This window comes from Cnephaeus nilssonii (assembly GCF_951640355.1).
Source record: "Cnephaeus nilssonii genome assembly, chromosome: 7".
Classification (NCBI taxonomy): Eukaryota; Metazoa; Chordata; class Mammalia; order Chiroptera; family Vespertilionidae; genus Cnephaeus; species Cnephaeus nilssonii.
This window is the reverse complement of record NC_137078.1, coordinates 96,417,280-96,442,314: the sequence shown is the minus strand read 5'-3', so window position 1 is coordinate 96,442,314 and position 25,035 is coordinate 96,417,280. Positions and strand designations below refer to the sequence as shown.

The window sequence follows — 25,035 nt, the reverse complement described above, 5'->3', positions numbered from 1 at the left end:
TTAATTTTGCTGTAGTGTCCTCAGTCAGCATTTACAGTCACCCCGAGAAGTCATTTTCTCCACAGCTGCAGGCCATTTGGGTCCCGGTTTTGCTCATACTGTCTTTGTGCTTTAAAGCGGGGCACATAGTAAGACTGGGCTGCACCCCCTTTGTTGCTAGTGTGCGTGTGGCATGAGCACCGCAGCCAGGAGGCGCCAGCGCTGGGTTTGTGGTTCTTGCTGCCCCCTCCGCCTTTCTTCCTGCGGCCCACAGGCGAGACTCAGGCCCTTGGTCAGAGGAGCTGAGGCCCCGCCCTGGGCAGCCTCTGTTCTGTGCCAGACCACCAACACAGGCAGGGGCAGGCAGCCGGACCGGGCAGTGGCCGGGCACTTACAGCCTTTGTCGGCTTTCTGGCCATGGGGTCTCCCACTTCGCTGACTTTTTAAAAGTATTTATTGTCAGGTCAGCTCTTCCTAGAATTTGATTACTTATAGTCTTGTATTGATCAGTGTTTCCAGTTTCCCTGACTAGCAACTATTTTGTGAAAAGAAATCATATTTTGTGCTCCTTTTGTAGACTCTATAGTACTTATGGTGGTGGTATCTGTGCTAGAGATGGGCTAAAAATTTCATTTAAAAAGCTCTGAAATAGTATATTTCTGATCTTTCCAGGAGAAAAATATCCCAACTATTAGTGTAAGAGCATAGGGAAGAATGTTTTTATTTCGTTATAATGTGAATAATATGACTGAAGTGTAACTTTTGCATAAAGGGAGGCTTTGTTACAGCACAGGCATTTTGGACAAAGTTTAATGAAGTAGGTGTGATAAATTTGCTACAGTTTGGGTTACCTATTTAGAATCTATTTATTGGGAGTAGCGAGGGTCCATTTCTCTTTTTCCCTCTTTTGATTCCAACCAAGTTAGGTCCCGATGCCCTCCGTGGAGATGAGGCCCCTAAGAATTGTGGGAGAATTGGGGGCTGGCAGTCACACACCACAGCCATTCGTCAGGGAGGACCGAGTCATCCTGTAGCAGGCAGCGAAGTACATGGAGGTTCCATTCGTCCCCTTTCCCTCCCCCTTCAGCCCCTTTGCCAAGAGACCATTTTTGGCCCCGTCTCCAGGTGGGGTGGGGGGCTCTCCCACACAGATGGAGGGGGTGCTAATAGCCACCTTGTTTGTTCACAGCAGAGGTGAAAACGCCCAAGCGCCGGCAGCCTTTTGTCCCCTTCGCTCTGAGGAATCACACAGGCTGCACTTTGTGGTTCGCCACCCTGACCACCACGCCCACCAGGTAAGGAGCACTTGGTCTGTCACTGAGCCATCTCTGCCACCAAAGGCTCCTGCGTGCCGGCCCAGGGGGCCCCTTCTTGAGGCTCTCAGAGTGTTCGAAGCAATCACGTGCTGTCCTGCTGAGACTTATGGTGGAGGTTCTGGTTCTCTGTGGAATCTGCAGTCAGAGAAATAGGCCCCGAGTTTGAAATGTCCAAATGATGACCCTGATCCCGGTAGACATTACGTTTAAAGTCAGAGTCCGGCAAATTAAGGCTGAGAGTGGGAAGCGTGAAAGAAAAGTCATTCCATCTTTTCTCTCCATCCTCCCATCCCCCCAAGAATTGCTTTCCAACCTAAAGCAAACTTCAATCCAGATGGAATTGGGTGGAGTTTGGAGAACAAGTGAGAATTTACCTAAGCCAAGTGAGAAGGTCCTTCAGCAGCTTTCAGCCTGTTCAGACCTTGGCTGGACTTTCCAAATCCACGCTGATCTCTCCAGCTTAGGAAATGAGAACACGAAACGAGTAACAGCATCAACTGGTTGGAAACCACATTTTCCTGCCTCTGCGAAGTATGATAATGCCTTACAGGAGACGGTTTTTGTTTTTTAAACACAGTTCAGGCCTGTTAAGTTCTTGGTAGTCACTTAAATACGACTTTTAAAAGTCACGACTCACTTTACATAGCACTTATGTAGCAGCTCTACTGCCGAGGCAGGTGACTGTTACTATAGCTTTCAGCTGTTTCTAACGTGTCACATGAGCTGCGTTTGATCATGAAGATACCTTTAGTTACTGACCTTTTAGGTCATCCTTTGGAGCCAGATTATACGGCCTTATTGCTGTGAATCGTGTTCCGGGAGGGTTTCTGTTCCCAGCTCCAGCTCCGTGTGAGGAGGAGCTGGGAGAGAGGCACAGGCTGCTATTGTCTGATTTGGTTCCAGGGCTGCACTGTCTCACAGCGGGAGTCCAGGGGGAGTTCCAGAAGGGGACGGGACATTTCTCGATGACACTCACAATGTCAGCGAGTGGCGGGAAGTCCTCACAGGTGAAGAGATTCCCTTTGAATTTGAAGCACGTGGAAAGTTAAGGCACAGGTAAAGTATGATTCATTCTTTTCCTAAAAAATATTTATGTATGTGATATGATTGTCCCTAGTGTTTCGCCTATTCACCTTCCTTTATTAAAGATTTTAATGATTTATTTTTAAAAGATACTTTTAAAAATTAGTGGTTTCTTTCCTTTTAAAAAATATGACTTTCTTACTATCTTGGAAATAAAGTTTCCCCCCATTAATTATCTTTTTATTTGACATGTGTGTTTCACATAATTTGGTTGAAGCATTGACAGAGCATAACTCTCAAGTTCATTGCCTCCCAGCCTGGTTTTCATGATGCACTGGTGACATGGTACTCCTAAAAGGTTGGCAAACATGTCGATTTCAGTTTTAAGACACATATGTGCCACATAGCACTTGGAGCAAGCAGGTGCTTTCAGGAAGCAGAGCCGTATGAGGAGGTACATGGATGCTGAGGAGGATTAGAAACACTCGTCTAGGGAGACCGCTAGCACTCCCTCTTGACATAGTCCACCAGAGGACTGGAACGAACGCGAGAGAAGCTTGTGGCTTGTTACCGAGAGGTCACAAAATACCTAACAAAGTGTTCTTGTGTTTGCAGACATTGTTAAGTGGAAAGGCTGTCCAGTGAATAGGTTAAGATTACAGCCTCATATCTGTTTGCAAGCTGAGCTGAAGTGTGGGAGACTGGCTTCCGCCTTATGCTTTCATGATGCTCTAAGTCTTTGTGTGCATACCTGCTCCTAAGTCAGATACCTCTTCCCTTTGCACAGCTTTCTACCGGCACACATTTCTCCCTGGGGCAGATGTCTGAACTTGTGGGCCCCAGTGATTGTACAGGAAAAATAGGGTTTAAAAAAATCCCTAAGCTGGGTACATGTACCTAAAAGCCACGTTAGCATTTCCAGGGATGAGTGGTGAGCATTGTCCTGTTCCACAAAGTTCCTGAAGGAGCTAATTATGAACTGTTGGCTGTATGTCTTAATAAGCACTGCCTCTGTTATATCAGAAGGGGTTTGACCTCTCTATCACTTCCGTTTTCGTTTCCATGTTTTGTAACGCATTTCAAGTCCCACTGTTCTGCTTGAATTCATCAAAATAAATGCCTTTTCTGGCTTTTCCCCCTTTGGCACGCTATGCCCACTCCCTGCCTCCCTCCTTCCTGTCAGCCTCAAATCCAGTTCCCCATTTTAGGCTTCTGGCTTGAATTAGGCGAAACCTAAAATAGAATTAAATGTGTAATTTCCTCCTGTTCCTCCTGTTCTGCCCACTGCCTTCTGCTGTTTCAGCCAAGCCTTCAGCCTTAAAACGCCTAACCTGTCTGTGGCCTGTAGGACCGAAGCCAAACAACTGAGTGTGGGTCTAAGAGAAGTAGGGTGTTCAGCAAAAGAACCAAGAGGAAATGTCATGTCATGCATTTCCAAGAGTATGGTTGATGATCAGGTTGCTAGTAGAACATTTTTATTACCCCGCAGAAATGGTTGTAGCTAATGTCACTATTTTGTAAAAGCTTGGGTGGGGTTGGTGGGCCAAGGCCTGGGCTAGAGTGGAGAGTTTGCATGGTTCATACAAAGGGAGGACAAATGCTACTCTTGCCCCAGCTTTATAAATCTTGCAGTTTTAAATGTAAAACCCAGTTAATACGCTCTCTTGATTTCTCTTCCATTAGGTAATCACCAGAAGGCTTGGACAGCTGGGTTTTTATGCCATTAGATAGTAAATCGGGTTTGAGTCTTTGCTTCTGCTTTTCTTTGCTTTTGAAGATTGTGCTTAATGTCTTTTTCCGTGTTCTGCCTGACAGACACACCCATGACCTCCGGATTCACCAACTGCAAGTGAGAGTAAATGGCTGGGAGCAAGTGAGCCCCGTGTCTGTGGACAAAGTTGGGACCTTTTTCCGATACGCAGCGCCAGATAAGAATTCATCTTCCTCTACGGTGTGTGGTGGGGGATGGGTGTGCATTGTGTCCTGGCCGCACTCCTGTAAAGCCAGGCACTCACACAGTGGAATAGCCTTGGTCTAGTAAAGTTTTCTTGTTCTTCATTTACACAAGCTCTAGGAAGATGTAAGATTATATCAAGTCATCATAGGCCATGATAATCAATATTTAGATGAGTCAGCCAATGGATAATTTCAATAAAAAAACAGGACCTAAAAGTGATTTTAATGAAATATAATAAATAAATAAAAGTGACTTTAATGCATGTTACCTCACCTGTGCAGACCCATTTCATACGCAGCTGGCCCACCTGGCAATTTGCTAGTCTGCTGAACATGTGTTGGCTTTACTTCACATACTGTTATGCTTCCTCTATATACTGTCTTCTTTCAATTTCTTACAGTGCTGCTCCTTGATCCTTCTAGTTCCTTTTCTCCAACTTCTCCTCTCTAGCATAAAGACAGATATCCACTGCTGTTTATCTGATCACAGACCCTCTCACACATCCTTGCTCGAACTTGACCCCAGCTCTAGGGCTAGGAGGGACCAGCCTGGGGATGATGTAGGTAGCATCCCTCACTAGAGTATGCAGGTGAGGGCTGGCCTCCCAGCCCATGTGTCCGCCATGGTGCTCTTGCCCAGGACTCGGACATGCTTCCCAGGATGACTCCCTCGTTGTTAGGTAGCCAGTGATGAGTGGGAAAGTGCAGATTTGCAGAGATTGTGGCTTTCGTCATGCTTTCTTCACAGAGAAACCCTGTTCTTTCTACTCTTCCTCTCTTGTGCCCCAAGTTTCTTAGGAAAGGATACTTTCTTTCAAGATTAATTTTCTGCCTAATTTCTTGTCTGATAATGAAAGAACTAATTCCCCCAAGAGATACCTTTCTATTGTATGGGTATGTTCTGGAAATTTGTGTCCCCATATGGCAGGGGTCCTCAAACTTTTTAAACAGGGGCCAGTTCACTGTCCCTCAGACCGTTGGAGGGCCGGACTATAGTTTAAAAAAAAACTATGAACAAATTCCTATGCACACTGCACATACCTTATTTTGAAGTAAAAAAAAAAACCGGCAAAAACACCCGCATGTGGCCCGCGGGCCGTAGTTTGAGGACGCCTGCCATATGGAGTGGTGGTAAAATGAGGGCTGTTTTCCCCATTCCTCCTCCTCCTCTTCTTCCTCCATCATCAGCAAGTGATTGGAATTTATCTTTCCCTTCTCCTCCTCCTTCTCCTCCTCCTTCTCCTCCTCCTTCTAATATATTTTTATTGATTTCAGAGAGGAAGGGAGAGGGAAAGATAGAAACATCAACGATGAGAGAATCGCTAATCGGCTGCCTCCTACACGTCCCCTACTGGGGATTGAGCCCACAACCCGGGCATGTGCCCTTGACCAGAATTGAACCCAGAGCCCTTCAGTCCCCAGGCCAACACTCTATCCACTGAGCCAAACCAGCTAGGGCTTCCCCATACCTTCTAAGTTAAGATGCTTTCTCTTTGTAGTAGACCATACTTTGCTAAGGGTATTTGTAAACACCACTCTTTCAAGCAAATTTCATTGTCATTGAACTTAATGATGCCTATAATCTTAGGTCTGCGCTGACTCTCTGACTTTTGGAATCTTTCTTAGATTGGCAGCCCAAGCAGCAGAACAAATATTATCCATCCCCAGGTTTATGTGAGTATGATTGTCCTATGTCACGGTGTGTATTGAGTGTTGACACTGCACCTGAACCATACGTGGATGTTTATTTCTTAATGATCAGATGACTTTATGACATATAAGTGATTGGAATTTATCTTTCTGCTTTTCTATTGATGGTTACCTCATTTTCTAAAAACTTGCAAGAAAATGTTTTCACCTAATTTGATATGTGAGACTGAATATTACAGGCAACAGAAAGAAAAAACAAATGTTTGGGGCCAATGTCTCCTTTTCTTTCTAAGTTAAAATATAAATTAACCCTTGTATGGCTATACATATTTCATAGATTTGGGATCTATAGGTCGTGAAGGTAAATAAGAATGAAAAATAGTAAGATTCTTTTTTCCTTCCCATTTGGCTTTTGAAACATCATCATAAGATGACACTAAAAAACGATTTTTTTGATTTTTGCTTAAATTTTCTTCTCCCTTAGGGATAGTAAGTTTTGAAATGTGAAATTTGAGGCATTAAGATCAATATTTAAAACAATTGTAATTGGCCTTGGCTGAGCGGGGCTTTGCTAGGCTGGGTCCGTGGACGCCTCTGTGCTGACTGCCTAGGATTGTCTCTGAAAACACTCCAGACAGTTCTAGTTTGCCTTTTCATTGGGCTTCCTGGAAGTCTTGGCTCAAAACATGGAGCTCTTCATTTTATTGTTTATTAGGTTGGTTTCACATACTGTTTGTTTTTAATAAAATAGTTGGCAGTATGAGAAGCTTGGACGTGGTGTCATTTGTTTCTCCAATAAAAAAGCATTGTCAGTATGTTCTGGACACTCATGCTGAGAATAATAGTTTCAGAAACCTTCTCTTTGGTTTACCTGATGTGGGGTTTTAAACTTAAAAAAAAAAAAGAGTTCTGGGGCACACACTGTGTGCTGAATGTGTGAATGAATGTATGGAAAAAGAACGTAGTGGCTGTGACCCAAGACCAAACATAAATTATTTCCCTCCATTATGCTCAGTTTCTGAAACTCAGTGTCCTGTTTATTAAAGAGCGATCATTGACTGGAACTTAGAAAGTTATTATGAAGAAAGAGAACTTTGCTTTTGAAGTTCTTTGAAATACAAATGTTGGCTTTTTTTCTATAGGCATGTCAGCGAATGGTGTATGGGCCTAGAGAGTAATTTTTATGACATTAGGAAAAAAGTTATTGTTCTTGGGAAAGGCATACCAATGTAGACAACTCTTTAATATACACTCTCTGGCTTTTACAAAGACAAGTTATAATCTCAGAAGACTTCCTCCTGCTTTTGTGTATTTTGGACAGTTCCCAACCCATTGTTAGTGTTCAAAGAATGTTTTCTCACTTTAATATTAATCTGGGAGGAAAATACCGCAGAAGGTAAATCACTTAATGTTTTACGAAGTCCTACCTCAGTGCTTCTGAACTTTGCGTTGCTTTGTCGCCGGCAGAGCTGACAGCAAGTCTTGGTCCGTTTCCATGTAAGGGCTGGTGTGCCGGGACCCAGCGACACTGTGCGAGAGGCTAACTTCCAGCACAAGTGTGGGGAGTTTGCTGGGTTGTTACCGATCTCAGGTGAAGTTCTTTATAATGTGTCCAGAGGCCTGAGATGGATTGTTCTTTGTGACACACTTTGTGATGTCACTTCTGAATAGATTAACTACTTTTTAAAAATAGATTTTTATTGATTTCAGAGCGGAAGGGAGAGGGAGAGAGAGATAGAACATCAATGATGAGAGAGAATCATTGATCGGCTACCTCCTGCACACCCCACACTGGGGATCGAGCCTGCAATCCGGGCATGTGCCCTGACAGGGAATCAAGCTGTGTCCTCCTGGTTCATAGGTCAACACTTAACCACTGAGCCACACCAGCTGGGCTGAATATATTAACTATTTTTATAGAAATGTTTAGAATTGGCTCTTTTTTAAGAGTGCATATTTATAGTCTATCATTCCTATTAAAACTGAGTGGTCTAAGGGCTTAATGATTAATTTTACTATCGTAATAATAAGATGCTGTGATTTAGGCATTCTGGTTGGTATGGTTGTATTTTTCTGTGTATTTTCAAAATCACAGCTATGCTCTTTTACTTCCATGTCTCTTTCACAGTTCTCAGCACTCCCACCTGTCCGGGTGGTCTTTGCCGTGACCATGGAAGGCAGTGCTCGCAAAGTGATCACTGTCCGGTCTGCCCTCATTGTGAAGAACAGACTTGAGACACCAATGGAACTAAGACTGGACAGCCCATCAGCTCCGGACAGTAAGTTTTGACATAGTCTGTCCTCCGTTTACTCTGAGAAAGTCAGCTTTGGGGGGAAGACCCTCCCTGAGAACGCTAACGCTTATTTCTGTGGCAGAGCCCGTGGTGCTTCCCGCTGTCATGCCGGGGGACTCCTTTGCTGTGCCTTTACACCTCACTTCTTGGCGGCTGCAGGCCCGGCCCAAAGGGTTGGGCGTATTTTTCTGTAAGGCTCCTATCCACTGGACAAATGTAGTAAAGACGACAGAAGTTAGTAGCAGCAAACGAGAGTGCCATTCCATGGACACGGAGAAAAGCCGATTCTTCAGGTATGCATGGCGCTGCAATGTGTATTTGTGGGTATTTTTTCTTTATTCTTTCTCTAAGGACCCTCAATGATCCAGTTGTGCTTATTTAAAGTTTTTTGTTTTTAAATACTTTTATTGATTTCAGAGAGGAAGAGAAAGGGAAAGAGAGATAGAAACATCAGTGATGAGAGAGAATCATTAATCAGCTGCCTCTTACATGCATCCCATTGGCGATTGAGCCCGCAATTCAGGCTCACGCCCTGACCAGTAATTGAACTGTGACCTCCTGGTTCATAGGTCGAGGTTTAACCACAGAGCCACACTGGACTAACCACAGAGCCACACTGGACGGGCTGTCATTTCCTTTTTATGCAGTTCAAGAACAGGCACAACTAATCTATACAAGTATCAGAGATTGTTGCTTATCTGATGGGGGAGAGGGTTTTGATTGGAAAGGGATATGATGGAATGTTCTGGAGTGAGAGAAATATTCTATCACTGGTTTTGGGTGGTAGCTATAGGATGTATATAATTGTCAAAAACCCACAAAGCGGAACATTTAAAATCTATACATTTTATTCTGACTTAAATTGTAGGTATCTTACTGAATTATTGAACCATTTTAATGCTATGCTTTCTCAGACTCAGCTAAGGAGAAAAAGTTCAAGTTCTTCATTGGTTTTTATACCATTTTGTCTTCATAGGTTTTGTGTGGCCATAAAGAAAGAGAATTATCCAGATTACATGCCCTCAAACATATTTTCTGATAGTGCAAAACAGATTTTCAGGCAGCCGGGGCACACCATATATCTCCTGCCAACTGTGGTAATCTGCAACTTGCTCCCTTGTGAACTGGACTTCTACGTTAAAGGAATGCCCATTAATGGGACTCTGAAACCTGGCAAAGAGGTGGCTCTCCACACCGCTGACACGGCCCAGAACATTGAACTGGGTAAGTGTTTAGTCAAATTATCATTGGTAGCAATTCCATGAAAATATCAGTGAGTATTTTGTGACTATTTGGTAAATATTTTGGAGAAATTATAGCCTATACACTATCTCAGCAAACCAGCTAAAGGATTTATGTAGTTTAAAAAGTGTCAAACTTCTAAGTTAGAAAATTATCAAAAGAAAATAATTGAACAGATTCAAAAGATTTCCAGAGGATGCACTCAATGGAGGCTTTTTTCTTATGTTGCTCACTTGATGTATGACTATAGGAAGTCATTTCATCTTTTCAAACCAGGCTTTTCCCAGCTATAAAAGGAGAAAATCATATGTCTCTCCCTCTCTTTTCAGGAGAGGGAAAAACATTTGCCAAGCATGCACTGTTCTCCAGGCATTATGTCAGGTGCTCCACACACATGATCTCATGTAATCCTTAAGCAATAGTTATTTGTCCCATTCCTGATGAAGAAATTGAATGTTGAATGCATCAAATACGTTCAGTTTTAGGGATGAATGAACTCGAGGTAGAGAATCATTAGAATCATCATCCTATTTGTAGCACTTACAGCAAAGAGGAGCTTCTGGAGTTTGGGCAGGAAGTATGTTTCTTTAATGCTGTTCTAGAAATGCTGAAAAAATGATGCCTTAGATATTCATCTTTTTAAAGTTTTGTATATCTTCTCATTTGATCTTCACAACTGCACGTTTGGGGCAGAGAGACAGCTGCCATCCCCAAACAGATAGGAACCTGAAACTCATTGAAATTGTGTCCCACAGCGATAAACTTACACGTCAACGAGCTTCATTTGGAACACAAAAGTAGTACAGTGCTAGGTGTCCTTCTAAAGAAAAGAGGTCTGTGCTCTGACATTTAAGTACTTCTTCAGCAGATGTCTCTGAGCCCCTGGGTGGAATGGAAACGTCCTCCCACCCACCACCACTCTGTGCACACCACCACTCAATCTTCCCAGTCTGCTCCCCATGGACCACCACTTTCACGGCAACCCTGCGATGGAGATACTGTCGTTATCCCCGTTTGGCAGATGAGGCACAGCGAGGGTAAATCGCTCACCCTGCACCATGCAGCTGGGAAGGCCACGCTGGGACCTGAGGCCAGGCATTCGGCTGCAGAAACCTTGACTCTGACCCTGTCCTTGCCTTTATTGTGGTCTAGGCACCCAGCACAGGGCCTGATGTCTAGTAAGCTCCTAATACTCATAGCTGTTATTGATAGCTTTCTGGTATTTTCATCTTTCTAACTATGCAGTGCAGACTCCCTAGTGTGGCTTCCAGGCCATCTGCTTTGCTTCAAAGGTATTCTCACCCTGGCTAGAGGAAAATGGCCATTCTAATGAGATCTTTTTGCTAGTAAGAGACAGTTACTGATTTTTCCAAAAGGAATCCAATTTCGTTTGACTGCTGGGTATTTTAACAAACTAAAGTGAGAGCTTATAAAGACAATAGCTTATATCTCCTTTAGGGGTATCACTGGAGAATTTTCCACTCTGTAAAGAATTGCTCATTCCACCTGGAACCCAAAACTATATGGTAAGAATGCGTCTCTATGACACCAACCGGCGGCAGCTGAACCTCACCATCCGGATTGTATGTCGAGCAGAAGGCTCCCTAAAGATCTTCATTTCTGCTCCGTATTGGTTGATTAACAAAACAGGTATGTATAGAGGCCGCTCAGTGGGTCTTTGGCTTTGGCCATGGGAATTCAGGTTTTTTGCTCAGCTGACTAAATGGAGCCAATAGAGCAACTCCTTCAACAGTCTGGGCTGCTGGAACTTTCCTGCTTCCATAATTAGTGCTCAATCATGGTCAGAACTGTCCTCTTAGACAATAAAATGAGCCCACTAAATAAATCCAATTTTCACTCTTTTCCCCCTTGATTGTTTTTAAAAATTTTAATTTTACCATTTACGTCTGTCTTGGAGAGTCTGGGTGGGACTGATGTATACTTTTCCCCTCCTTCCTAAAGGGTTACCACTGATCTTCAGACAGGACAACGCAAAGACAGATGCTGCAGGCCAGTTCGAGGAGCATGAGCTGGCCCGGAGCCTGAGCCCCCTCCTATTCTGCTATGCTGACAAAGAGCAGCCAAACCTGTGAGTATAGTTATTTATGGGAAGGGGAAATAAGTTCCTAGGGAAGGGAAAAAATTAGCACAGGCTAGAGTGTATCCGTGTAAGTAGAATTGTACTGTAGATAACAATCCTGACTTGGCAGGGGAGCAGGACCATGACCTAATGGGATTCTTTCGGATCTAATTTCTGTGTTACTTGATAGTGAAAATAAACCATTTGGTTGGTTTATAATGAAAGCTAGTTTTATTTTACGTGTGTTGAAGTAGTTCTATTCATAACTCCACCAATGAAGAGAAACCCACATGCTCTGTGCTCTGCATGGCTCCCTTCTGCTGTCAGCTCAGCACAGGCAGAGGAGTTGGCATGGGGGTGTGTGTGGGGGTGACTGGACCTCTGGTAAAGCCTCTGCCCCATTAATCCAAGCCAGGTCATTTTGTGTAAGGTGCCATTTAAGATCTCAAGCACTCCTTGCACGTTTAAAGGCAGGGAAAAGCAACAATTGTGAGGATTAGAAGACATGTCCTTCTAATGTATGGTATGAGCATTAATTCACTTTTGTTCTTGGTTTTAACATTCTGCCTTTTACAGGAGTCTTAATTTGTAGAAGTAATCCAAATGGGCATAAAATGCCATACCCTGGTATCTGCAGAAGTATGCTTGCTACAAGCTTAAGAGGAAGGTTTAGGGAGCACCACATGCCAGTGTGTGCAGATGCGTCTTCCAGGGAGGGCTGGAGTCTAGGTTGTTGCTGGAGTCAGGAGAGGACTGACTGGGGTCTGCACATGGTGGTTATACAGACGCTTGGCAGTGTCACCTAGCCAGTCTCACTCTTCCTGACATTTGTAACAGTTTATTTTATCCAGGGAATTAGTAGTTCCCAAAGCATTTCCATATAGACCATCTCATTGGATTCTCCCAGCGTCCCAGTGGATTAGGCAGAGCAGGAAATACTGTTTTATTTTAAGATGAGGAAACAGGCTCCAAGAGAGACAGTTACCTGCCCAAGGTTATGTTGCTTGTTAGTGGCAGAACTGGAACACACATTCAGGAATGATGGTTCCAGGGCCCATGATAAGATACTGGCCAACTGAACAGGGCTTTGCTGTTGTAATAGTACCAGACCATGGAGGGAATGTACCATTAGCCACATCTTCTGCACATGCTTGCCTTGGATGTTCAGAATCGTGGGCACACTTTCCTTATATGTTCAGGGTATTTCATGAACCTTTGAAACACCTGAGTCAGGAAAGTATCAGTTTTTCAGAGGAATAATAGATATTGTAGCATTTTCTGTGTGTCTTATGCTTGTAGAATCCTAATGTTTTTTTCTTAAAGTGTTCAGTTGAAGACGTCCATACACTTTACACATTGTTGTACTGTGGCTGCCTGTAAGATAGGGGGTTAACCGCCAGTAATTGCCTCGCTATGTTTGGGAATTACATGAGTGAGGAAGAGGCAACATTAGAGTGCTAATTTTGGGTGTTAGCTATAGCACTGTTTCCTGACTAGAACAGGTGGACGAGACTTGCTTATGGATGAATGTATCAACCTTTGCTTTTCTGCCCCACAGCTGCACGATGAGAATCGGAAGGGGGATTCATCCTGAAGGCATGCCGGGCTGGTGTCAGGGCTTCTCACTGGATGGTGGTAGTGGTGTCCGAGCTTTGAAAGTCATCCAGCACGGAAACCGCCCGGGGCTGATCTATAACATTGGTGGGTTACTGTGGGGCAGCGGGAGACTCCGACCCTTGGCCCGTGAGCTCAGGCTGGGACCATCAGCCGGCCATGCATTTCTGGCTTGGCCGCACGTGCTGACTTTCTCATTTGGCATTGGGTTAGGTATCTTTGCTCTGAATGCTTGATGGCTGTCAGCACAGATCTATTCTAGGGATCTAAGGAGCTACCTAAACACTGCCCCCTTTGAGGTCTGCGGCTCTGTTTAACTTAAAGTATCAGTTTGGCTTAAATCCTTGTTTTTCATGGGGATAATAGGAACACTTAGAATGCTTTTTTCATCCTCCAGGCATTTCCCACGCATTCATTAAAACTTGCAAACCCTAAGAGGGTAAGAAGCATTGTTCTCCTTGAAACTGAAGCAGAGAGGTTAAGTGACTTGCCCAGATGCAAAGGGGAAGTCTGGGTCAGAAGTGGGATTATGATTGCAGTGTGCACATTTGAAGCAGAAAATGCAATAAAATGCACTTGGTGATTATAGTAATTAGAAGCCCACTAAACAAGCTTCGCTTACAGAGGTAGAGGTTGATGAGGGGAGCATACTGTACCTATAAACCTCAGAGCCACCTGGAATTCTCAAAAGGTTTTCTGCGGAGTTAAGATAAATTTGATTATTTAAATAACGCTTCAAGTTTAAGATGTTAGCTGTGTGTCCTTCCTTTAGTGCAGTGGTCGGCAAACTCATTAGTCAACAGAGCCAAATATCAACAGTACAACGATTGAAATTTCTTTTGAGAGCCAAATTTTTTTAAACTTAAACTTCTTCTAACGCCACTTCTTCAAAATAGACTCACCCAGGCCGTGGTATTTTGTGGAAGAGCCACACTCAAGGGGCCAAAGAACCGCATGTGGCTCGCGAGCCGGTTTGCCGACCACGGCTTTAGTGTATAATTTCCAAGGATCCAAGCACCACTCAATGTCGAACGTTGGAAAACCATCTAGGACTGTGCTGTCCGTTGAGCTCTCAGCAATGAGGGAAATGTTCTGGTTTGCCCTGTCCATTGTGGTAGCACTAGCCACGCGTGGCTGCCGAACACTTGGGAGCACGTTACTAAGAAATGTGGCCAGTGTGACCAAGGAATTGAGTTTTTCATTTTATTGAGTGTTAATGGATTTAAATAGCCACATATGCCTAGTGGCTGCATATCGGACAGGGCAGAAATAGTCATGTTGTAGAAGGAGAGCCTGAGGTGGTGTCATTTAGCAATTTGCCCTGGGGCCCACGCAGACTCAAGGACTTAAGTGTTTGAGTTTTTATTAGTAATAGAGTCTCCTCCAAGTATAGTTTGCTTTCCGTGTTGTTTAAACCTGAATTTGTGAGCATTCTCCCTTGTCCTGGGGCTGCCTCCTTTAAAGTTGGCATTAAGATTTTTAACAGAAGAAATAAACTTTAATTTGATCCTCCAGCTGAGGATCATTTTCTTTACTTTTGTTCACATTGTTCACTCCGCCCCTTGAACGGGCAAAGGCTGTTTCATGCTGTGTTTGGTTTTCTTTTGGGGTATCTTGTCCTTGATACACTTTCCAAAGTAAGCTACTGCAGGTTGGCTAGAAACTGTAGTTGGAACAAATTGCGGGATGGGGTGATGGAGCTCTTAGCAGCTGGCGCTAAGGAATCCCAGAATTCTTTCAGGGAGGCAGATTGAGCTGGCCAATCAGAGCTATGCATTGAGTGCATGTGTAAACTTATATGCTAGGACAGTGATTTTCAACCTTCTGCATTGCTTGGCACACAAACTAATTACTAAAATTCTGTCGCACACCAAAATATATATTTTTTGCCAGTAAAAAACAAAGATACAGTTTTGATTGATGTACAAAAAAGAAGAGAAAGAAAAAGTAATTGCCCACCCTTTTTGCTCCAAAGTGACTTAAAAAAAAATCAGGTGCCTATACTTGTATATAAAGATTTCTGGTTCCAAGAATTAACCAATGAGATGCAACCTTATTATGCGGTGTGACCAGTAAGATACAACTCTATTATATGACCTATATATTTATGGTTTAAGACAGGGCATTCACACCGGATGGCTGTTGTGTTGACTGTTGTCATTTTTTTATTTGACAATCTAAGGGAAAAGGGGTCTGTGCCCCTGACTAAATAGTCAGGTGTTGCATGTTTTAGAAATTCTGTGGCACACTATTTGAAAATTGCTGTGTTGGGATCATTCATTAAAACTTATTACATATGTTTTTAGGGACAAGACTATGATTTGAATTTTGTTTTTATACCAAAGAAAGCAATAGATGGGGTGGGCTAAGATAGGACTTTATAATTCTTAAGGTTCATGAAATCTTGGCATGTAATATCAAGGGAATTTGTGGAATCTCTTACTTGAATATTTTTGGAGAGTTCAATAGATAACTAGCTCCCTATCAGGAAAGTTTAAAACACAGTCCCAAGCTCAGGGAGGCCTCACATGTACCTCCAAAAAGAAGGATTTTGTACATTTTTATCTTATCAGCTATTCATTTACTGGGGGGTTGCCAGAGCAATCTAAGATGAAAAGGGAAACAAAAAGCCTACTTTTTTTTCCTCCAAAAATTGAGTCTCGGTACTGTAGATTTTTTTCATAATGTCAAATTAGACACATCTTTTGTGGGCAGACTTTATATTAGTTGAGATCAGCTAGCTATGATAATGTCAGTTTCTGACAATTAATGCTTTTTGTGTGTTACAGAAATATGAGTATGATAGGGAATACCTCGCTGCTCCAGTGTTCCCGAGCATTTCTTAAATACAGTTCCAGAGATGGTTGTTTTTGAGATTCGCTCAGTGTTTTATATTGAAGGCTTACATTGAAGGCACACCCAATTCTTCAAGGCAGCACGAATGAATTACAGAGTGAACAGATTGGAATCTTTATCATTGGGATTATGTTAGGACATCCCGGACACCTAGTTGTCATATCCTAAGGTCTCTTTCCTTTTTATGGTTCTCTTGTTGACTGCTGAGTAGGGTCCGTGTACATGTCCTGTCGTGATGTGAGCAAGGGCTCCTGAGGCAGGCGGCTGTGTGACCTAGGGCAAGTTACCTCGCTTTCCACGCCTTAGTTTCCTCATCTGTAAAATGGAAAGAATGAAAATACCTAACTCATAAGGTTGTTATGAGAATTAAATGTGGAGCCTTTGGTAGAGGGTGTAACTTGTATTAAGAGTTCAATTAATATTATTGTATTCATTATCTGTACTACAAATATTTTTATCCTTGTAGAAACAGAGTCCAGCCCAGTTGCTATATTTATTGTGTGAATGAACAAATAGTTCATCCCACTGAGTTTCATATTTTAAAAAATGATCATATTTTTAAAGCTAATTCAGTGCTGTTTATTTATTTTTTCTTTTCTTTGGGTGTTTTGAGATTTCCTTCTGATTGATTATGACTGTCTTTCCATGCTATGTGTTTTGTTTGCCTTTTTCTCCCTGTACATAGTGGGTGCTAAAAACATGTATTGTATGAATGAATGAATCCTATAATATTTTGCATTTGGTTTTAGCTGGATTCTTGGGCCGAGAGCTAAAAGAAAATACTAGAGAAAAGTCCTTTGAGTTCAGGGTAGTCAGAATCCAATTAAGTAATCTGAAATTTCTACTGTATCCTATAAAAGGGGCAAATTCTCTAGTGGAAATTTTGTGTCCCAGATGTGAGCAGAAATGTAGTCAGCTTCATAAATGGAAACCAAAGGTATCTATGACTGAACACCTGTGTTTTTTAGTTGCTATTATTATGATACACACTTTATGAAGAAGCTAGGAATTATGGGGATATCGATACTGCCACTGAGACTTTTTAAGGCCTAAGTGGGAATAAAGAGTAATACTTTGAGTGTGCTTGCTGTTTTCATTCCATTCTTGGAAGGCTTGACAGCCTCTTTGGGTGATATAATTGTTTTCTTAGAGAAACGAAGTAATTGTGAAGGCTATTTACTTTTGTCAGACCACGGATTATCTTTTTTCTGATTAATTCATGGCAGTGGTTTTTGTTATTTGTAGGTATTGATGTCAAGAAAGGCCGAGGTCGATATATTGACACCTGTATGGTCATCTTTGCCCCCCGTTACCTGTTAGATAATAAGTCATCTCACAAGCTTGCATTTGCACAGAGGGAATTTGCCAGGGGACAGGTAAGCAGTTTGCTTTTGAAGAATTACTAGTGTTTAATAGCACAGGGAGTTTTAATGTCATGGCTTATCTCCCCTTCAACGCTGTAAGTTCTGTGATGTGAGTAACCATTTCCTGCCCTAAATAGCTTTTGGCAGAGGGCCAGGCTCAGAGAAGGTACTTAGTAAACATTTACTGTCTTGACTTGCTGACCAAAGCCAGTGATTCTGTGTGTTTTAGGGAACAGCCAATCCCGAAGGTTACATTTCTACCCTTCCTGGTTCCAGTGTGGTGTTCCATTGGCCTCGGAATGACTATGATCAGTTGTTGTGTGTCAGATTAATGGATGTTCCCAATTGTATTTGGTCTGGAGGCTTTGAGGTCAACAAGAATAATTCTTTCCACATCAATATGAGGTAAGTTCAGAGACTACATTTAGACAAAAAGTAGCTTTGTTTGAGGTGCATTAAATAGTAAGCTATAAATACCATATAAATTTTAAATATTTATAAAGCTATAAATAGTAAGTAGTAAATAGTAATACTACTCTTTATGAAATGGACACACATGTTTCTGGCTCAGACAAAGTTCTTAAAACTAGCAAAGACCAGGTATGTATGAATGAACTTTTTGATGGACTGAGTTAAAGGGAATGTCAGCAGTTTTAACCATTGTGCAACTGCTGTGGTCTCTCAGGTGTCAAGTTGAAGGGGTACACGTCTGAAAACTCTGCATGTAGACGTTAACACTGATTATAAATGTTTTTACCAAATCTTCTCTCGTTTGATGCTGTTTCAGTAATTATCTGCCCTTCTTTGCCAAATCCAGTGACATTCAGGTCCTTGTTAAGAAAAATCAACCAAATTTAGCCTCAACTAGCCCAGGATGACTCTTTTCCTTCCTTCTGCTTTCATCAAATGCTTTTTTAAAAAGTATTATAAGTTTTTAAAAAAAATAGTGGTAAGATACACATACCATATGAGAAAGATAACACAAAGACCCCGAGATTGTTTTGTGGGCTTCAGGTACATAAAATTTACCGCTTTAATAATTTTTAAGTTCACTAGTGTTAAGTATATTCGTATTGTTGTGCAACCAATCTCCAAACTCTATTTATCTTGCAAAACTGAAACTCTATACCCATCAAACAACAACTCCTCATTTCCCTCTTCTCCAGCCCCTGCCATGCTTTTTCTGAATTTGACTACTCTAGGTATCTCAGATAAGTGGAAGCATACACTATTTGTCTTTTTGTGACTGGCTTATTTCACTTAGCATAATGTTCTCAAGGTTCATCAGCATGTGTCAGAATTTCCTTCCTCTTTAAGCTGAATAATATTCCATTGTATGGATATAGCACATTTTGCTTCTCCATTGATTTGTTGAAGGAAACTTGGGGTGCTTCTACCTTTTGGCTGTTGTGAATAGTGCTGCTCTGAACATGGGTGTATAAATATCTCTTTTGAGTCCCTGCTTTTGATTCTTTTGGGTCTATACCCAGAAGTGGAATTACTGTTTTATGTGGTCATTCCAATTTTATTTCTTTGAGGAATTGCCATCGTGTTTTCTATAGCAGCTCCACCATTTTACATTTCAGCCAGCTGTGCACAGAGGTTCCAATTTCTCCACATCTTTGCTAGCACTTGTTATTTTCTACTTTTTTGATAGTAGTCAACCTGATGGGTGAGGTTACATCTCACTGGTTTTGATTCACATTTCCCTAACGATTAGTGATGTTAAGCTTCTTTTCATGTGCTTGCTGGCCATTTGTACTTCCCATTTTTGAATTGGGTTGTTTTTTTGTTGAGTTACAGAAATCTTTTGTATATTCTGGATATTAACCCCCTTTTGAGATATCTGATTTGCATATATTTTTGCCCATTTCTTACAGTGCCTTTTTACTCGGTTGATTGTGTTTTGTATAGAAGTTTTTAATTTTGATGTAGTCCAAATTATCTATTTTAACTTTTATTTTCTGCAGAAGGAGTTCTGCAGCTTTTGGTGTTATAGCCAATAAATCATTGCCAAATCCAATGTCATGAAGCTTTACCCTGTGTTTTCTTCTGAGTGCTTTATAATTTTAGCCTATTTAGGTCTTTGATCCATTTTGAGTTGATATTTGTACACTAGAGGCCTGGTGCACGAAATTTGTGCATGCGTAGGGTCTCTAGGCCTGGCCGGCAATCAGGGCTGATCGCGTCCTTCTCGCTGCCAGCTGGGGCCTCCCTTTCCTGGTTACCAGCTTCCGGCCAAGGCCTCCCTTCTCTGGCTGCTGGCCGGGGCCTTCCTTCGTTCCGCACCGCCTCCCCCCGCCCCCCTTCGCGCTCCCCCTCCCCCCCCCCCCCCCCCCCCCCCCCCCCGTGGTCAGTGCACATCATAGTGAGTGATTGAACTCCCAGTCTCCCAGTCGAACTTCTGAGGGGACACTTTCCATATTAGCTTTATACATATATATAGATGATGTAAGGTAAAAGTTCAACTCTACTTTTTTGTTTCTGGCTATCCCGTTATCTCAAAATTTGTTGAAAAGACTCTCCATGGGATGGTCTTGGCACCATTGTCCAAAATTATTTGACTCTGTATGTGAGGATTTATTTCAAGGCTTTCTGTCTCATTCGTCCATATGTCTGTCTTTATGCCAGTATCACACTGTTTTGATTAGTAGCTTTATAATAAGTTTTGAAATCAGGAAGTGTGAGACCTCTAACTTTGTTCTTTTTCAAGATTATTTTGGCTATTTGGAGTCTCTTGGGATTCCATCTGAATTTTAGGATGAATTTTGTTTTTGTTTTGGGGGGGTGGGGGAAACTTGGGATTTTGATAGGGATTGCATTAAATCTGTAAATCACTTTGGGTAGCATTGATCTTTTAACAATATTAAGTCTTCCGATCCATGACCATGGATGCCTTTCCATTCGTTTGTGTCCTCTTCAGTTTCTTTTATCAAATGCTTTTGAAGCTAAAGACACTGAAATCAGTGCTATTTTAACACATTTAGAGGCAAAATTTAATCTTTTATAGTTATGGCTAGTTCTTCATTGAGAACACTATTGTAAGGGAACAGAAAAATAATAGATGATATACAGCAGTACCTATAGTTGACTTTTAAAAAATGCATTATCTGAGGTTTTATTTTCTTTCATTCCCCCCCCCCCCACACACACACACACCCACACACACACTCATAGAAGTGGAAGTTTATTTAGAAAGTCAGAGTTAGAAAAAGTTAGCCAGCTGGGCTATGTGGGCTCAGAAAACAAGTTACAGAGGCAAAAGAAGGGGCCCTTGGATCTTAGGAGAGGGAGAGTGGGGAAAGGTGCTGGAGTGCTACAGAGAGATGGGGGAGGGAGGCGCATGAGCTAGAGAGGAAAGGCACAGGAGAGAGAGAGAGAGAGAGAGAGAGAGAGAGAGAGAGAGAGAGAGAGAGAGGGAGGGAGGGAGGGGGGGAGGGAGGGAGGGAGAGGGAGAGAGAGCGCGCGCTCTATTTTCTTTCATTTTGTCAATGACCCTTAGTAGAATTAATTACATCTGCTATAGTGGTTTTCAGGCTGTGTTCCTAAGAGTAGTTGGGGAGTCTAAGATGGTGACTTTAGAGGCCCAGGGAGCCAAGTGGGCAGGTCTTCAGTGCCCTCATCCCTTCTTCAATCAGAACTCTTGTCTGTCAATATCATGTGTTTCTCACAAGATTTCAGTGGGGTCCCCAGAGGGGTGGGGGAAGAGAGTTCTGCAGCTAAAGCCACTGTTGGTGTATATACCTCCTAGGAGGAGGCTGTCTAGATCTATCGTGTTAGAAGGGGAAGCCAATTTGAGATTATATAAAACAGCTACTCATGATTACTTTAAAAAAAGAAAAAGAAGGAAAGTAAGTACCAAGTGTGGGGGTGGGGGTGGGGGAAATGACTCTGTACCTTTGTTAACCCTTTTGAAATGTCGCCCTGAAGTACTGAGCATAGACGTATGCCATCTATCTTCTCTACTTTCCCCACATGTCATTGGGAAACAGCTTCAACCTACAGAGAACTTACGAGTTGTACAATGAAGATCCCTACATCTTTTTCCTAGATTTATTACATTTCATCATTTTGCTGTGTTCTTGATTTCTCTCTATACACATACATACATTTTTTTTTTTCTGAACCATTTGAAAGTAAATTGAAATCATCATGGTAATTCAGCCATAAAAACTTCACTCATCACCTAAAGACAAGGACGTTTTACTAAATAAATATACTAACATTACACACTGAATAAATTTAATATTGATTTGTTTTCTAATAAATAATTCTTTAAAATGTCCTTCATAGCAATCCCTTCCTCCTGATCTAGGATTCAGTCAAGGATCATGCATTTTATTTGACCCATATAGTTCATCTCCTTTAATCTAAATGGTCACTTTTCCTTTTTTGTCTTTATTGACATTGACATTTTTAAAGTGTTCAAGCCAGTTTCTTGTAGAATGTCCTATTTCCTGGATTTTCCTGATAGTTTCCTAATATAGTTTTGGGTAAAACCTTTTTGGTAAGAATACTACATATGTGGTATTGTATGTTGCCTGTTGCGTCACATCTGGAGGCCTGGGATGTGACAGCTGTTGTCCCATTATTGATGTTGCTAAATTGGATCATTGCTTGGTAAAGATGGTGTCTAACAGGTTTTTCTTACAGAGTTACCTTTTCTTCTTTGTAAACAAAACAAAACAAAACAATCCATCAGTGGATAATTTGAGACTGTGTGTATATTGTTTCCTAAAAACCTTTCACTCAATGGTTTGATGGTTCTTACCTGAATCAATTATTACATTGGTGGTTGCAAAATGGTGACTTTCTAATTCTCTCATTTCTTTGACATTTATTAACTGATAGTCTTCTGTAAAGAACAGTTTTTCATTCTCACATACAAATACATAAAAATTATGATCACATACTGGTACCTCTATTACATAGCATTCTTCCTCACCTGCCTTTGTCCTATAGTGAGAACCTTGGTTATCAGTAACATCAATAATATTAGTTTGAACCATATGAAATTGCTCTGTGTCCATGTCAAAAGTACTCTAGTATCAACAATTCTATTCAACCAACATTTACTCATTTGTTACACTGACACCATTACCCTCTTGCTGCCCAGTTACAACATGCTAGTCAAACATTGCTTGAATAAATTCTTTTTTATTGTGTGATTATGCTGTCATTTCCTACCTTTTTAATGTGATCAAAGAACACACATCAGCATTGATTGGTGTCCAAGCAGTGTGGTGATTGTGAGAAGTATGAGAGGAAAGTGAACTGTGACTTGTTTTCGCCATTTTATGCAGCCTCTTTCGTTTCCTTTTTCTGCAGAGATACCTTGGGAAAATGCTTCTTCCTGCGCGTGGAAATTACACTCCGAGGAGCTACCTACAGGATCTCCTTTAGCGACACAGATCAGCTGCCCCCTCCTTTCCGAATTGACAACTTTTCTAAGGTATCAAGTGGAGTTGAGAGCCAGTTTGGCTGTTTCATTTGAGGAGGGTGGAGTATGTACTGCCCTTAAGATAATGAAATGCATTTTAAACTTGGGTTTAAAAGAAGCCATACAGGAATCTCTGTGGCTGCACAACCCTATAAATCCTCACCCTTAAGAGGTGGTTTCTGCTGGTTATTTTGCTTGCTGGGCAGCCATACCCAGAAGTGACTTGTCAGTCGCCAGTGCTTATGTGACTAGATTGTTTGGTCAACATGGTGGCCCTGTGGACATTCCACACGGAGAGAGGAGCCTGAGTCAGATCGTCCAGTGACAGTGGAAGGGGCAGCTATACCGTTGCTCAGTTGCAGTGAGCATTTTTATAAATCTTACCAATAAAGCCGAACTGGAAACCATTAGATTCTATTTTTAAATTATGCCTTTGAATAACAGCGTCTTATAATGTGACTTTCTGTAGCTGAATTCCAACATTTTTGTGCTTTTCTGTGTTCAGAGTGTATCACAAGGGTGAGGGAGTCAGAGATGCCACTGAAAGGGGAGAATTGCTTCCCTTGGTACTTGGGTTGCAAAACTTCTTAAAGCCCTTTGTCCAACAGGCGATTACCGGTGTCATTTAATTGGTGGGCTTTTTATAATTTGGAAGATGATTAGAAAGTCAAGAGGCAAGATGGTGAACCTCACTTGTGGTTGTGGTGTGTGTAGTAGGATTCATTTGGGAAGGATCTGGAACTTAAACCTAGGAAGTGCTAAGTCATGTTCCAATAACACCAATCTGAGTGAAAGCCCTGTTCCTCTTGCCATCACTGTAGGTCCCGGTTGTCTTTACTCAGCACGGTGTAGCTGAGCCCAGGCTCCGAACTGAAGTGAAGCCCATGACCTCCTTGGATTACGCCTGGGATGAACCCGCCCTGCCACCGTTTATCACTCTGACTGTTAAAGGAGCAGGCTCCTCTGAGATCAATTGCAACATGAATGATTTCCAGGATAACCGACAGCTTTATTATGAAAATTTCATTTACATTGCTGCTACATACACGTTCTCTGGGTAATTCTGGGTTAAAGTATTATCCTTATAAAGCAGAACACTCTGATTATTAACTGGTTTTAAACTCTAAGCAGTTCTCAGGAAGCCGAAGGATAAAGGAAGATTCCTTTCATTCTTTGCCAAATCCTAGGCTCAAGATCTGTCTTGAGATCTTGAGAAGTCTTTAGTCTAAACCCTTGTCTTCTGCCTAGATTAAACTTTATCCAAAGAGGCAAGAGTCTTCTCTTTCTAAAGATCTCCCCAATAATTCATCCTAGTATTTAATAACTCCTCCATAAGATGTTATTCTTATAGTATCCTAAATTCCTCTTGCTTTTAGGTATTATTTTTATGTGTTTTTAAAACTTATTGCTGCTATTTTTAACTTTGTTTTATTTCTTTCCTCTTTTGAAACGGACTCATTTTCATCATAATTATTCAAATCATCATTTTTACCTCCCTCTCCCATTGAGAATACTGATTAGACAGACACTTCAGGGTCTATCTTAATATTCACTTAAAGCCAAGCAAAGTAGCTTACCTTGGAAGTAGTTCTAATTGCCTTAGGATTATAATCTTCACTGACGCCTGACTAGTTGTATTTAGAAAACTCAGGTGAAGAACAGGGAGTTTATTCTAATTCTCCTGTTAGATTGGTATGTAGATTGGCACATAGAGATTCAAAACATTGGGCTTTCAAAACATCATTGCACCAACCTGTAAATTTTATTGTTGCTGTGCTGGTTACAGGGCCAATTTTAAAGTTTATCTGTGAAGAAACCGGGAAAATTGCTGAATCTTTAGCATTGCAAATATACACCATTGGATCAGTGGGACATGTAAAGTCATGATCCTTTCCGAAATGTTGTGAATAATTTTGCGTATTTATGTATGTGCCTGAGGCCCGTAAAATAATCTCCAGGTCTTGTGATAGTGCTCTCTTCCTCCTAGAGCCCAGATGTGACTGGGAATGGACTGAAGGGCATCTTGGCTTAGCATACTTCTCTTTTCTTTGTTGGTTGCAGTTGGTACTGATGGTCCAGGATGCTTATCTCATTATAGTTCAGTCAGTCATGTTTGTTTGTTTCTTTTTAAAGATTAAGACACTTAACAGTGTGACATGCTTAGGGTTTTAGTGCCTGTAAAACCAGTTCTTAATCTGGTTGCTAATCATGTTTTTCCCTT

General features: G+C 41.7%; 1 protein-coding gene across 5 annotated transcripts in view; it reads left to right on the top strand.

Annotated features, from left to right (window-relative positions):
- VPS13D (vacuolar protein sorting 13 homolog D) overlaps positions 1-25,035 on the top strand; it is a 224,219-nt gene that overhangs the window by 88,478 nt on the left and 110,706 nt on the right. For 4 of the 5 annotated variants that reach the window (XM_079777539.1, XM_079777543.1, XM_079777540.1 and 1 more), the window contains 14 exons: positions 1,169-1,274; positions 2,199-2,351; positions 4,134-4,269; positions 5,901-5,948; positions 8,053-8,203; positions 8,301-8,511; positions 9,195-9,442; positions 10,919-11,110; positions 11,423-11,549; positions 13,099-13,241; positions 17,256-17,386; positions 17,604-17,779; positions 22,703-22,826; positions 23,636-23,871. In XM_079777539.1, the coding sequence (XP_079633665.1) occupies positions 1,169-1,274; positions 2,199-2,351; positions 4,134-4,269; positions 5,901-5,948; positions 8,053-8,203; positions 8,301-8,511; positions 9,195-9,442; positions 10,919-11,110; positions 11,423-11,549; positions 13,099-13,241; positions 17,256-17,386; positions 17,604-17,779; positions 22,703-22,826; positions 23,636-23,871 (2,182 nt within the window). The remainder of the gene's footprint in view (positions 1-1,168; positions 1,275-2,198; positions 2,352-4,133; positions 4,270-5,900; positions 5,949-8,052; positions 8,204-8,300; positions 8,512-9,194; positions 9,443-10,918; positions 11,111-11,422; positions 11,550-13,098; positions 13,242-17,255; positions 17,387-17,603; positions 17,780-22,702; positions 22,827-23,635; positions 23,872-25,035) is intronic. The other variant, XM_079777542.1, reaches the window with a different exon arrangement.